Source organism: Aethina tumida, chromosome 6 (genome assembly GCF_024364675.1).
Source record: "Aethina tumida isolate Nest 87 chromosome 6, icAetTumi1.1, whole genome shotgun sequence".
NCBI classification, from domain to species: domain Eukaryota; kingdom Metazoa; phylum Arthropoda; class Insecta; order Coleoptera; family Nitidulidae; genus Aethina; species Aethina tumida.
The window spans coordinates 1,097,091-1,112,270 of NC_065440.1; the positions used below are offsets into that span (position 1 = coordinate 1,097,091).

At 26.8% G+C, this 15,180-nt stretch overlaps 1 protein-coding gene across 1 annotated transcript; it reads left to right on the forward strand.

The window, feature by feature from the left end:
• The first annotated feature begins 254 nt into the window (after positions 1-254).
• LOC126266025 (uncharacterized) lies at positions 255-14,963 on the forward strand. The gene is made up of 2 exons (XM_049969304.1): positions 255-344; positions 14,027-14,963. Exon 2 carries the CDS (start codon positions 14,096-14,098, stop codon positions 14,933-14,935), a length of 840 nt encoding a protein of 279 aa, XP_049825261.1. The 5' UTR covers positions 255-344; positions 14,027-14,095; the 3' UTR covers positions 14,936-14,963.
• Positions 14,964-15,180: the final 217 nt, after the last annotated feature.

The window sequence follows — 15,180 nt, forward strand, 5'->3', positions numbered from 1 at the left end:
CGACAGTGAATTTCGCGAATTTCATATATTCAAGTTTGTGTAACGTTTGCTATAAAACACTTTTTTACTTCGCGGCTAATGTAAACATAAGCATGCGGGTCCCCTCCAGTAACGACCCGAGCCCGAAAAACCGAATCTTGCCGAGTCCAAAGGCACCGAACTTGTCTAACGAAAATATAAAGTTCGCAGAAAGTCCGTTTCCGAAATGGCCACACTGGAGCAACCCCCCACTAAATAGCGATTGCTCAGTTTAGGTTGTTCTATGGTCGTTGGTGGATCGCTCGATGAACCGAAATCTACGCAATTGATCGGTACGAATCTAATCCAATCCACTCAGTTTTAAGGTTAGTAGAAGCCACTTTATTACATTCTTAACATGTATTTTAGCGTAAATCAGACAATTTTGTATATAGACTGTTTTAGTTCATACATCTAGGAAAAAAAATTAGAATATTTAATGAGAGTTGTAATATTTTATTTTTTATGTTGTTAAAGAAATATCAATTAAACTAAATACAATTCAAACTTCAAGTTAAATTATTTAAGGTTTGTGAGCATTTATTTTTTTATTCATAAATATGTTCAACTGTTTACAAGTCATATACGTACGGTCAGCGACAGATCTGTTGTTACACTTTTAAGGCTATATTCGCTTGCAGTGAGTGCGTGGGAGTTGAAGGGAGAGTATTAGAAAGTGTACAAGTGTTCAAATGCGACAATAATAAATAAATATATTCACATGTATTGTAGCAGTAGACTCGCATTATTATTAAGAGTGGCGTCTCCCTGTATTAAATTTACCTATACAAATGCCGTCGACGACTTGGAACAAAAACTACGCAATCAATATATTACAAATTTAAAATTTAGGTGTAGATTAATATATGTTTGATCCTTGATATGACAGTTTTGAAGTCGTAATATTCTTTAATAACATAGATATTAACACACTATAAGCGGGTCGGGTAAAAGTACCCGTCTCGAGAACTGTTGATTGTTAGCTGGTCGGGTAATTTTTACATTTTTGAATGTACTTACTTTAAAAGCGGGGTGAGATAATTTTACTCTATTGGTTTACATACGGAACTGAAAGAATTATCTCTTATTTTTTGTTATAATTTAACAACTTTTTTTGTATCATTTTGCTACCCGCCTATAGTGTGTTAATAATCAAACTTGGGTCATTTTCTACCATGTTTGTACAGCGAATTTATAAGAATGGAGCGCAGTGCAACAAATTATTTTAAAAATTAATATTCTATTAAATTATCATTTTTTGTTCTCTTTTCCTGATGTAGGGTACATCTAAACATTTTAAATTTCGCCCTCTTCTATTTAATAACCTAAAGTTTATTTTTGTGGTCCTGAATATACAATAAAATAGTACAGATGAGCTTCAATAATATTTAATTGATCTTGTATTTGAAAGTAATATTCGTGATTTTTCCTAAGTTCTATATTATTGTATTTCATTGCCAAATAGGGTATTTGTTTTCTTATAATCGCCTCATCTAATAAACATTCAGTGTTGAAGGTCTTCCACAATTTCGTCTTCAGAAATAATTTCTGAAAATATAAACATTTATTATAAAAATACACAATATACTTTATAAAAATTTGATACCATCAGGTGAAGTTTCTAAATATGAAGAACATCTACAAAATAAACCAGCAGTCTTTACAATTTTATTGTATTCTTCAATTTTTTTATTGCTGCCGATTCATTAATTTTCCCGTACTTCGTAGCTTCTGTAGAAAAATTATTTTTTCTAATTTTTTTTTTTTAAATATAATGCCACGAGATGTCCATTGTTTTAATTTTATAACACATCCAAAATTAGAAGCAGTAAGCCGGTGCATTCTTAGCGGTAAATAATTTGAATTGTTAAATTACCCAATTGTTTTTTTCATTTATTTTAAATTGTTCTTCTTTCCGAAAACTTGATAGTAGGAAAGGGAACTTGTTAAAAGGTTGAAACGTTCGAGCAAATTCTGTATTGCTGTTGATGTCACTATCTGAAAGTAGCAAATATACACGGTTTTGGCACTTTTTAGAATTAATATTATATGTTAATATTATTGTATATTACAATATTTATAAATATTTGTTTATGGTTAAATTAATAGTAAAAATATATTATATAATTATTAAAATAATGTTATATAACAAAATAATTCTGAGGAAAATATTATGAATTTGGTTTCAAAAACAAGTGTATTAATTAAATAAGTGTTTTGTTAATATCAATATAATATAATATAATACCGTACAAATTGTTCATTAAATTCTAAATTATTTAAAACAAATATAGTGTATGAACGTGCATATTTCAAATATATCATATATTTAATCTAACTACTAGAAATAATTTAATAGTAACAGAATAAGTAAATGTTAAAAATTAACAATATAATTGTAAGAACATTATTGCAGAAATCAATTACGTTTTTATAATATTCAATTACAAAATTGTTGGTAAATATTAAACATTAGTACTTCTTAATTAATATAGTCTATACTAAATTTATTCTAATTCCACAGCACGACTGTTCCAATATTATTAATAATAACAATTTAGTTCAGGTCAATGAAAACGAAAAGAGAAAATTTCTTTTATATAATTTTTAAAATTTTTTACAGAATTATTAATTTAATTTAATTAAACTGATTTCAAATGTTAAAATTAAATATATATATATATATATATATATATATATATATATATATATATATATATTAAACAAAAATAATATATATTAAACGAAAACTATAAGTTAATTTTAACCAAATAATATAATAAAATAAAATTATTCGACTGTTTTAATAAAAAAACATTTTATAAATTTTCTTTTATCATAATGGAATCATGGAATACACGAAAAATAAATGAATAATTTATATTTAATTTATTAATAAATAGCTCAATGATAATAATAATAATTTAGTTCAGATTTATAAAATTTCTGATAAATGTAAAATCTTTACCTTATAGAAATATAGAATGACCTCTAATTAGGTTGCACATCTATTTGGTATAGAATGTACTAATTTTACATCACGACTAGTTCAATGATAATAATAACAATTTAGTTCAGGTTAATAAAAACTAAAAGAGAAAAAAGTATTTATTTGATTGAACTGATTTTAAATATTAATATTATATATAATTATTTTGAAAAACATAGATTGTGTTTAATTTAAATATTAAACGAAGACTTTTTATTATATTATATTTTTTACGAACCACTGCTTTACTATTTGAGTTCTGTGTTTTGGATCATTATTCTTCTACGTTAAAGGCATATTTATCTTGTCCTACATTTTAGTGTTCCATCGCCGTGCTTCACAGTATCTATATTTACAAAATTAAATACTTCATTTTTTCCTCATCTAACATAATGTTTTCCATCAGATTCATAAACATTTATTTTGATTTCATCACTAAACAAAATAATGAAGATAACTTCATTTGTTAAGGTTGTTTCCTTACAATGACACATTTATAATAATTTAATGCTTTTTCAATGAATGAGTAATTTTTCTTTCGATTTCACTATTAAAGAGTATGAGCCTTTCTGGAGTGAAATGTTTCACACGACCCATGTTTGCGCCGTCAAATTTAAATGATATATAAAAATAATTCATTATAAATATGTATGTTTGTTAAGAATGCATTATAGGTTTAATATAAATAGATAATATAATATACGTAATATTTTATTTTAAACAGATAAAAAAATTCACATACAACTTTTTCGTGTGTGATTTTGTAAACCACTTTCTATGGTTACACAAACTATGAATAATGAATGAAAAATTGAACCGATCATCATGTTTTTTAATAATGTAAGGTATAATTTTCTGATTAATTAACTTTCTTAAAAGTACCCTTCCGATTCGTCTACATAGGCAATCCATTATTTTTGTTTTTTAATTTCTGATACTGAAAAATTGGTTCATAGACGCCCCAAAGATGAGCTTTTAATTTAAGAGCGGCGTCTCCCTCTGTTAAATTCCCTATACAAACGCCGCCGTCGACTTGGATCAAATCTCAAAAACTATGCAATCAATCTATTTCAAATTTTGGGTGTGGATTAACAAATGTTTGATCTTTGACGTGACATAGTTTTAAAGTCGTAATATTATTTAATAACAAAGTTATTGATGGTCAAACTTACGTCATTTTCTACCATTTTTGTACAGCAAATAACTCAAAAAATAAAGAATATATTGAAATATGTCATGTCAAAGCTTAGATATTTAACAAGACTGTACAGTGACAATTTTCTGAGAAAAATATTGCGTTTTTTAGATTTGCTCCAAATTAGTAAAATAATAAAATTTTGTACGTAAACATGTCATATGTCCCACTCATTATTCATAGATGGCCTATTGACTGGACGTATTCAGGAAAATTTTTACATTTTTATACCAGTTATTATAGCAAAATTTAGAAACTCTTTGATTCATAATACTACTAATTTCAGAATTACAAATAGGCCACATGTAATAAAGCCACTGGCATGTGAGTCTGTATCACAAGAAATTCAAAAATAATATATATTTTTTTAAAAAATATTGATAATTGATTATTCATCATTAATCAAATTTATGTGATGTAAATATATATTTTAATCTCATTATTCAAATAGTTATCAAATTATTTAAATAGTAAATTTTTAACCTGGAAATCTAAATAGGAAATTCGGTTTATTGTTCTATATAATATAATACAATACAATATTTTTTGATATATAATTACAGTACACTAATGCGTAAACTTTGTAATTTGAATGGAATTTATAGGAATTTAACGTAGTGAAACAAATTTTAAAAATTAATATTTTACTAAATTGACATTTTTTTGTTCTCTTTAGCTGCGCTTCTCTGATATAAAATTTCGCCCTCTTCTATTTAGTAGTATCTCTTGTCCTAGACAATTAAAGTAGTATTCAGCAAAATTTGTACAATTTTATACCTCTTTGATTCATAATACTACTAATTTCAGAATTACAAATTGGCCACATGTAAGAAAGCCACTGACATGTGAGTCTGTATCACACAAGAAATTCAAAAATAATATATATTTTTTTAAAAAATATTGATAATTGATTATTCATCACTAATCAAATTTATGTGATGTAAATATATATTTTAATCACATTATTTAAATAGTTATCAAATTATTTAAATAGTAAATTTTTAACCTGGAAATCTAAACGGGAAATTCTGCTTATTGTTCAATATAATATAATACAATACAATTTTCATTATCTGATAAATTAAAATCAAAACACTTTTTATATACAATATTTTTTGATGTATAATTACAGTAAACTAAAGCGTAAACTTTGTAATTTGAATGGAATTTACAGGAATTTAACGTAGTGAAACAAATTATGTTAAAAATAAATATTTTATTAAATTTACATTTTTTTGTTCTCTTTTCCTGCGCTTCTCTGATGTAGGGTGGATCAAGAACATTTTAAATTTCGGCCTCTTCTATTTAATAGTATCTCTTGTCCTAGACAATTAAAATAGAATCTTTCTAATTTCGAAAGCATTTTGTTGTTCCAAAAATTCGTCTTTATGAATTACTTCAACGAGAAGTTTATTTTTTGGACCTATATATACAATAAAATAGCACAGATTAGTTCCAATAATATTTAATTGATTTTATATCTGAAAGTAATATTCTATAAGTTCTATATTATAATCGTCTCATAAGAACACTTGACTTCCACAATTTCGTCTTCAGAAATAATTCCTGAAATTATAAAAATTTAATTATAAAAATACACAATATAATTTATAAATATCCATGAAGAACATCTACAAATAAACCAGCAGGCTTTACAATTTTATTGTATTCTTCTTCAATTTTTTTTATTGCTACCGAATCATTAACTTCCCCGTAATTCGTAGCTTCTGTAGAATTAATTTTTTTAACTATAATGTCACAAGATTCTTTTAATTTTAACATCACCAAAATTAGAAGCAGTAAGCCGGTGCATTTATTAATAATAATTTGGGTTGTTAAATTGCCAATTGCTTTTTTATTTATTTAAATTGTTCTTTTTTAGTAATCTTTAATTGATCTAATATCATTTAAAATAAATTGTGAACATTGGATAGATTCGTTATACTTATCATCTCGTTCTAAAAGATTTTCCACAATATATGATCCTATTTTCTTCAGTTTCCTGTTTCTTAGTTCAAGTAAATGTAAACTTTTGATTTTTTTCTTAGACCAAGAAGCAAATCTACGTGTTTTTGGCATTTTCTAAACTTAATATTGCTTTTATTTTATTATTGTATACAGTAATATACTATAATATATAATCATACATGCTTCTTTGATTTTCCAATTTTAAGTCTAAGTTAATTTAACTACATAATACAAAAGAGCTCAAAGACAAGTTATGTAACAACACGAAAAAAATAATAGAAATAATTCAAGAATATTAAATATTTTAGGTGAACCAATAATATGAACAAAAAAAAAACTATATATGTATTTAATAAAAAAAGAAAAAAACGAACTATCATTTATTTTAAATACACTAAAGTCGATTTGAAATGAACATAATACATTCTTCAAATAAATCAATTTTTATTCATAATTTCACGGGGAGAAAAACCAACAACAAACAATGAACGCGGAATACAAATCAATCCAGATACAAGTAAAAATTAATTAATTAATTTATGAGATGAATTAACAAATATACATAACACATACGAAACAATAATAGAGCAATATATAAAAACAAAAATTGTATAAAGAACTTACCTTTAAAAGTTTATAACAAATTATACTTTGTTTGACGACTAAAATAAGACTAATTTGTTTTTCTGCTTGAAACTGATGTTTCTTCAACCACCAAAACTGAACTAAAATTTGTAAGTCAAGTACTACTCGAACAGAAAAATTCCATCTGTTTTGTTATCATATTTCTCTTAAATTTCGACACATAAAATTACACGCAGGTTACATGCACTGATTTGTATAACTCATCACTTCGAGGATGCGAAAGTAAGAGTTTGAAGTAAATACAAATTCAGAGCTAGAGTCACTATTAACGTTTTTTTTAATTAATAATAGATTTTAAATCGGCTTAGACAATAGACAAAGTTGATATTATTTCATAATTTTGTGTCCTTGGTTTTCCATTGGAAGCGTCTGGATGGATTTGTATTCCGTGTTCATTGTTTGTTGTTAGTTTTTCTCCCCGTGAAATTATGAATAAAGATTGATTTATTTGAAGAATGTATTATGTTCATTTCAAATCAGCTTATTATGTATTTAAAATAAATATGATAGTTCGTTTTTTATGTTTTTTTTATTAAATAAATAATGGTTCACCTAAAATATTAATATTCTTGAATTATTTCTATTATTTTTTCGTGTTGTTACATAACTTGTCTTTGAACTATTTTGTATTATGTAGTTAAATTAACTTAGACTTTATAAAATTGGAAAATCAAGTGACACATAATTTTTATATGAAATTTAAAATCAAAGAAGCATATACGATTATATATTATAGTATATTATAGTATACAATAATAAAATAAAAGCAATATTAATTTTGGAAAATGCCAAATGCTTCTTGGTCTAAGAAAAAAATCAAAAGTTTACATTTACTTGAACTAAGAAACAGGAAACTGAAGAAAATAGGATCATAAATTGTGTGACCCAATGTTCACAATTTATTTTAAATGAGATATTAGATCAATTCAAGATTACTAAAAAAGAACAATTTATTATTATATTATTATTATTATTAATAAATGCACCGGCTTATTACTTCTAATTTTGGATATGTTAAAATTAAAAGAATCTTCTGTCAATATAGTTAAAAAAATTAATAATTTTTCTACAGAAGCTACGAATTTCAGGTAAATTAGATTCGGTAGCAATAAAAAAATTTGAAGAAAAATGCAATAGAATTGTAAAGCCTGCTGGTTTATTTGTAGATGTTCTTCATGGACAGTTATAAATTATATTGTGTATTTTTATAATTAAATTTTTATATTTTCAGGAATTATTTCTGAAGGCGAAATTGTGGAAGTCAAGTGTTCTTACTTTCAGATATAAGATCAATTAAATATTATAGGAACTAATCTATGCTATTTTATTGTATATTCAGGTCCAAAAAATAAACTTCTCGTTGAAGTAATTCATAAAGACGAATTTTTGGAATAACAAAATGCTTTCGAAATTAGAAAGATTCTATTTTAATTGTCTAGAACAAGAGATACTATTAAATAGAAGAGGGTGAAATTTAAAATATTTTGATCCACCCTACATCAGAGAAGCGCAGGAAAAATGTCAATTTAATAAAATATTAATTTTTAAAATAATTTGTTTCACTACGTTAAATTCCTATAAATTCTATTCAAATTACAAAGTTTACCCATTAGTTTACTGTAATTATACATTAAAAAATATTGTATATAAAAAGTGTTATAAATTTATATTATTTTTGAATTTCTTGTGTGATACAGACTCACATGTGGCCACTATGTAATTCTGAAATTAGTAATATTATGAATCAAAGAGTTTTTAAATTTTATTGCTATAATAACTGGTATAAAAATGTACAAATTTCCCTGAATACGTCCAGTCAATAGGCCATCTATGAATAATGAGTGGAACACATGACATATCCCCCTTCCTACGCCGCAGTCACTTATACTTACAGATTTCTATGATTATTCGGTTTACGTATGAAATTTTATTATTTTGCTAATTTGGAGTAAATATAAAAAACGCAATATGCATACGCATGGTAGAAGTTTGACAAATAATATCTTTGTTATTAAAGAATATTACGAATTCATAACTATGTTATGTCAAACCCAAAATTTGAAATAGATTGATTGCGCAGTTTTTGAGATTTGCCCCAAGTCGTCGGCAGCGTTTGTATAGGGAATTTAACACAGGAAGACGCCGTTCTTAAAAAAAAAATAAAAAACATCATATTTATATTAAATTCACTAAATTCAATTTGAAATGAACATAATACATTCTTCAGACAGATGTCTTTACTTATAATTTCACGGGGAGAAAACCCAACAAAAAACAATGAATACGGAATACAGATAGACGTGTCCAATGGAAAACCAAGGTCACAAAAATATGAAATAAAATCGAAGTCTGTCACAATACAAGAAAAAATTAGTCAATTGATTACATGAATTGACAAATATACATAACACATACGAAACAATAATAGAGAAATGTAAAAAATGAACTTACCTTTAAGAGTTTACAACAAATTACACTTTGTCTGACGACTAATTTGTTTTTGTTCTTGAAACTGATGCTGAACCACCAAAACTATTAATATTAGATATTAAAAAAGCAATTTCATACCTATAACCTTACCTAATATGATTAAAATAATTAAGAAATAGAAATTAGCTAGATAATTTAGGCACTGTATGAAAAACACCAACAAAATATCTTGGGGTAGAAATTTTATAACCCAATTAACTAGGATACTAAAGTACTGCAAATTTGTAATCAAGTTTGGTATGAGGTAATATTAAAGAAAAAACACTAAAATATCACATGTCGTTGGAAAATATTTAATATTAGGATCAAACAAATTATATCTAAGATGTTGTAAGAAAGTTGTGTAAATAAAAGGCGTAAATGTAATAAATGTAGAAATTTATTTGTTTTTAATGTTTATTAAAAATGTATACATTATCTACTAAAATTGTTATCAAACTATTAACTCCTCAGAAGATTACAATATCTTGTAACGGGTACGTAGGTAAATATTACTCGAATGATAGTACCTTATTTTATCCTATATTTATTTTTGCACATGACTGACTATACATTTTTATAATAGTTTAAACTATAGTGTCACTAACCTTTTGTTATTGTTGTACTTCGACTTCTTGGTGAGCTGGGAATTGTGTAAAATGATATACATACACAAACTCGCGTTCGCGTACCGAGTCCGGATAATTTCAAATATACTTACTTGTCTTACTGTTTATGTACTTTTAGAATATACCAATAAAACTCGATTTAACAAAAATAAACTATCTATTTATAAACAACAAATATAACAAGGAAAATAAAGAGTAAAGAAAGAACAAATAAAAGTTTAATTGTAAATGAATAAATTTCGTTAATCGAAATTTGGCAAAAAGGCTGTTTGATTTGAATTTAAACCTTAACACGAGAAATAAACAGTAGGACTTACGTAAGTATGCACCACACAAAGAAAAACACAAAACAATCACAAGGGATTACTGTACGTAAAACGGACAGAAAATACCGTGTTGAAAGTTTCGAATAAAATCTCCTGAAACTAATGAAACTTAAGGTTTTATAATTTCAGAATTAAGTGGGGTGAGAAAAGGGTGGTACCGAAGTACTGAAATCTCCCCCACAGAGATTCTATTCCAACCAATAGGGTTGTTTGTTAAAAACATACTTTTCAGTCCTGAACAACATTGTTGTCAAATTGATCGACATGTTTCCCTGTCATGTCCCTACTCTAACTTTCATGTACTTGGTCTAAAAAACCTTATGCAATTCATAATTCAATACAATACATTATTTCAATACAACTACAATTCTGATGTTGCTTGCATAAGGAAAAACCATTGTACTTACAAACATTTTCAATCTTTTAAAAATCAATTCATTAACTTAAATAAGACAAAAAAATAAAAGAACAAAGTTACAATTCTCTAAAATTTCATGTTGGGGTTAATTATTACATTTTCCTTTAATTAGTTTAATTTAATTACTGAATAAGTTCTACGTAGAAATATCACTATTTCTTCGAACTTCGAACCCACTGTGCGACCACACCCTGACACTAGATAAGGGTTCGAAAAGAACACATGTGTTAAAAAAATCAACGAACGTTTAGATTAAGATAAGATCTTGAGAATCTAAACAAAGTGGTGGTCTAAAAATTCTCCCACGAAGTCATTTATTAACGGTTTTCTTGCTCTTATTACAATCTGGTTATTGGTGAATAGTTAGTATACATGAAAAACCTTTAATTTTGCTACCACTTTTGACTGGCATCAAAACAAGTTCACTATTTAATACTGACTAATCTGTCATGTATCAATTCTGGAGATTATACCTAAATCTTCAAGTAGTTATTTCTTCCTTAGTAATCAATAACTGTTGTTTATTGTAGTAAACCACTCAGAAAAGAATCTGATTAATAATGGCACACACATATTGTATAAATTCATGGTATATCTTTAAATGTTTTTTATTATCAACGGCATAGAAATTCTAAAATATACAGAATGCACTAAAGTGGACAATAAAAGTAATATTTCGTTGGTTGTTTTCAATATTTAAATCCCAACTCCTTTTCCTGTAATATATATTATTTAATAAATTTCACACATATGTAAAACTAATTAACAATTATAATAAAACTATAGAATTTTAACAGATATTTATTAGAATTATTTGTTTAGAATATAGTAAAATTTTTTAACTTAAGGCGTTAATCGTTGGCCTGATGACATCGCGTGGATCAAACATACGAATTTAAATACATAGAAAATTAGAAAGTAAATCATATTGATTAAAGGATATAAAAATATGTTTCTCGTTTACATTTACATGAGCTACTATTTAGAATTTTAATTTTATTTATAATTTATATCCAGCAGCATAAAAGGTACCTTGAAGTCAACTACAATCGTTAATGTTGGGTTGGTTGATAAAACAAATTTTCCATGGGGTCTTGATTTAGAAATTGAGTATTTGCAATTAATACCTTGCAACGTTATAAAAGTTACACAGTCCCTTAAATACGAAGATTGAAGTGTGACATCTTTTTTCAAGAATTTTTCAATATTGTATTTCCAATCAGCATTTTTTGCCAAAATTCTAAATGTTCGAACGACACAGTTACAGCGAATTTTATTATTATTATTTTTTTTATAACGACAGTGGGTTGAAATTTATATAGAATGGAATAGGCCTTAAGTTATCTTCAATTTCCAATATCCATGCCATTAAAAGAATCGTTCCTTATGTGTACAAATCAAGTAATATAAATTGCATCATTAGATAATCAATTGCAAAAGACTAAAGAAAGAATACATGCTGTCATTGGAAAAGTAAATTTGTGCTTAAACAATTTGTTCAAATTTTGCAAGTTTATTGACTTCAAATAAGATATTGCCTCGTAATAGAGCATTTATCAAATATAGATATGGAACATTCGAGAATTACATGAATGCGACGATTATTGATTAAAAAATGTGTTTCAGAAGAAGAAATCTGATAAGATAACGCACTTAATGCAGATTTGTTTGGTGGCAAACCCTTATATTAAAGCCTACACTTTGTCGTTTGGACATAATTTCGATAATAATTAATTTTAAATTTATTGGGTAACTGTATACACAATTTCTTTTCAATTAAACGATATTCCACTAATCATAAAAACTAAAGCATGATCTGTGTTTTACTTAGATGACCACAATCTTCGAAACTATAAAATTCTAGTTTTTTAACTTGAAACTGAATTCTACAACTTTGTCAAATAGTAAGTAACAATTTTTATCGTTTAATTCACTAGAAACAAGTTTTAAGTGCTTAAAGAATAATTTATTAACACCAAACTTCAAACTCAGTTTTACCAAGAAGACTTTTCAGAGTATAAATCGAAAGTAAAGAAAAAAAAATTTGCAAATAACGATATAATATGCCACTTCATTTTTACATTGAAAATGCGACAGTTTTATCACCAAGAGGTCAAGTTTTACCATGAGATTTTTGTCAGGAAATTCGTAAATGAGAAGTATTAAAATTTCTTGTAACAACTTCCATTGCCTTACCAATAAAAACAATATCAATATTTGTACTTTTATCACAGACAAATTTAGAAACATAAAGAATTGTAGAAAATTCTTGAAGGGGTGAAACAAACACAGTTCCCTTGTTTAGAAGAGAACTTTATATTTTTTATAGAACTTTTAATTTTACAAATTCAATGATAGATTTATATCTGAATTTGATGGTGATAAACAAATGTGTACAATCATAAACTGGAAATTACTCATAAAAATTTATTGTAAAATACTAGAATAAATAAATATTTATTTATGACAATACATTGCAGTTTTGTATGACGTATATAATTTAAAACTGTTATCTCAAATCGAACTTGAAAATTTTATTGTGTCAATTATATATATAAAAAAAATAGATAAAAAATATTATACCTCAAAGTAATTTTACGTTGTGAATCTTTAAGGATACATTTTTTCGAGATGTTATGTAAAACTGTAATAATAATTATTATAACTGCTGTAGCATGAAAACTATGAATTTTGACGAAAGCAATAACTACACAAGAAAGATGCAATTAATTAATTAAAAAAATCTTTACATCAAATTCGATTATGAACAGTACGGTCTATAAAAATATGGAATGGTGATAGTTAATTAATAGTTATATAAAAAGTCTCTTGGCAAAAAAATATTTTCGCAAAGGAATAATAAAACTGACTAACTAACTAAAAGAATTATGTTGTCTAACTGAAGACACTAAATATTACCTGTTTATCTCAGAGATTTTGTAAATTTATATTACCAGTACACAAAATGTAAACATTATAAATTCGCAACATTACATTCCTCACCACGATGTGGTAACCGCTTCATAACATTTGGCGATTGTGCTTTTTCAACGGTACTGAACGTCTATTATCGACTGTTGTCTTTTCAACCCTATTCGCTTGACCCCTGGAAAGTTAAGAAGTACCAAACCAACGTACTATAAACTAAGCATAACTAATCATGTTGCCTCTTAGAACGTTGTTGCCATTTTTATATTATTACAGATATGTTTTTCCATATACCATTTTATCAAAAACCGCAAACATTCTATCAGTTAATATAAAAGGGTAAAATGACCATTTCTTATTGTTATTTTGTTTGTAAGAAATTTCCAATTTTAATTAAAAATTTTGATATTTTTGTAATATTAACCTAATATCTCGTTACAGCAAGTGAACCCAACAACACCACGATGTCTCAATTGCTATGGACGTACTAGTCGCGGAAAGAAAACACTGATGTATCAAGGCTATGAATACCTGAAACACCGTACAACTGCAAGTTCTGTCACCCATTGGCGCTGCGTAAAACGAAGGAGCAACAATTGCAGGTCGATCATGCATACGATGGGGGACGAAGTAGTGCAGAACCCGGGCGAACACACATGCAACGAAACAACGTCGCAAAATCAACTGGTCAATTCGGATATATCCACGTATTCTTTTGAAATTGAGGAACTTTCAGATTCCACTGAACAGCTTGACGCTACATATCCTATGATTCAACTCCTGGTCCAAGAGGTGTCCCAATCACTACTGAAGGAAAATCTTGGTATCCAAGAAAAAAACACGTCTACCGAGGAGCCTGAGAGGACACACAAAGGTGTGAGGACTAGGACTCAAGAGTTGGTTCAAGCACAGCTGGAGGAAAACGTGACAAGTGAGCAGTTGTTAACCCCTCCAGTGAAAAATGAGTTCAACTCACAACTTGTGCACGATGAGTTAGAAGTAGCTGCTATAAATATAAAACAGGAGATGTTAACAGAGCAGGGAATTATTCTAGAGTTGGTGGAAGAAAAGAACATAAAGGATGAAGAATTTAATTTACAAAACAACAACAGTCAAGGGTTAGCTGAAGATGGCAATTTTCCTTCTACTCCTGTGAGGAGTACAAAAAGGAGAGGAAGCATCGAATACTTTGACGAGGATGAGTTATTTAACATTCGGTTCAAGGTGGCAAAATTAGACCTACAGATAAAGGAAAAAGAACTAAATTTGGTTACCTTGAAGACAAGAAACGAAAAACAATATCACCAATTGAGAAAGAGAATTTTGCTCAATCTACTTAACAATCTTTAATAAATACAAAATAAAATTTTGAAATATATGAGTTTGTATTATTCAAAATTACTCCTGAGAAACCAAGAAAATGAATTAAAGTAACATGAAACAGTCTTATTTTATTTTATAAATAAAGCGTTGTGGGTGAGACATTAATATAAAACTATTAAGTCAATAACAACAATAATCGATCATACATCTTAATATTATGAATAATAGAATGTTGATTGTAGGATATAGAATAACTATTTAATAATAATTAA

Bases quoted from the DNA above. Each gene is read 5' to 3' on its own strand.
- LOC126266025 (XM_049969304.1), top strand. From the start codon at position 14,096: ATGTATCAAGGCTATGAATACCTGAAACACCGTACAACTGCAAGTTCT.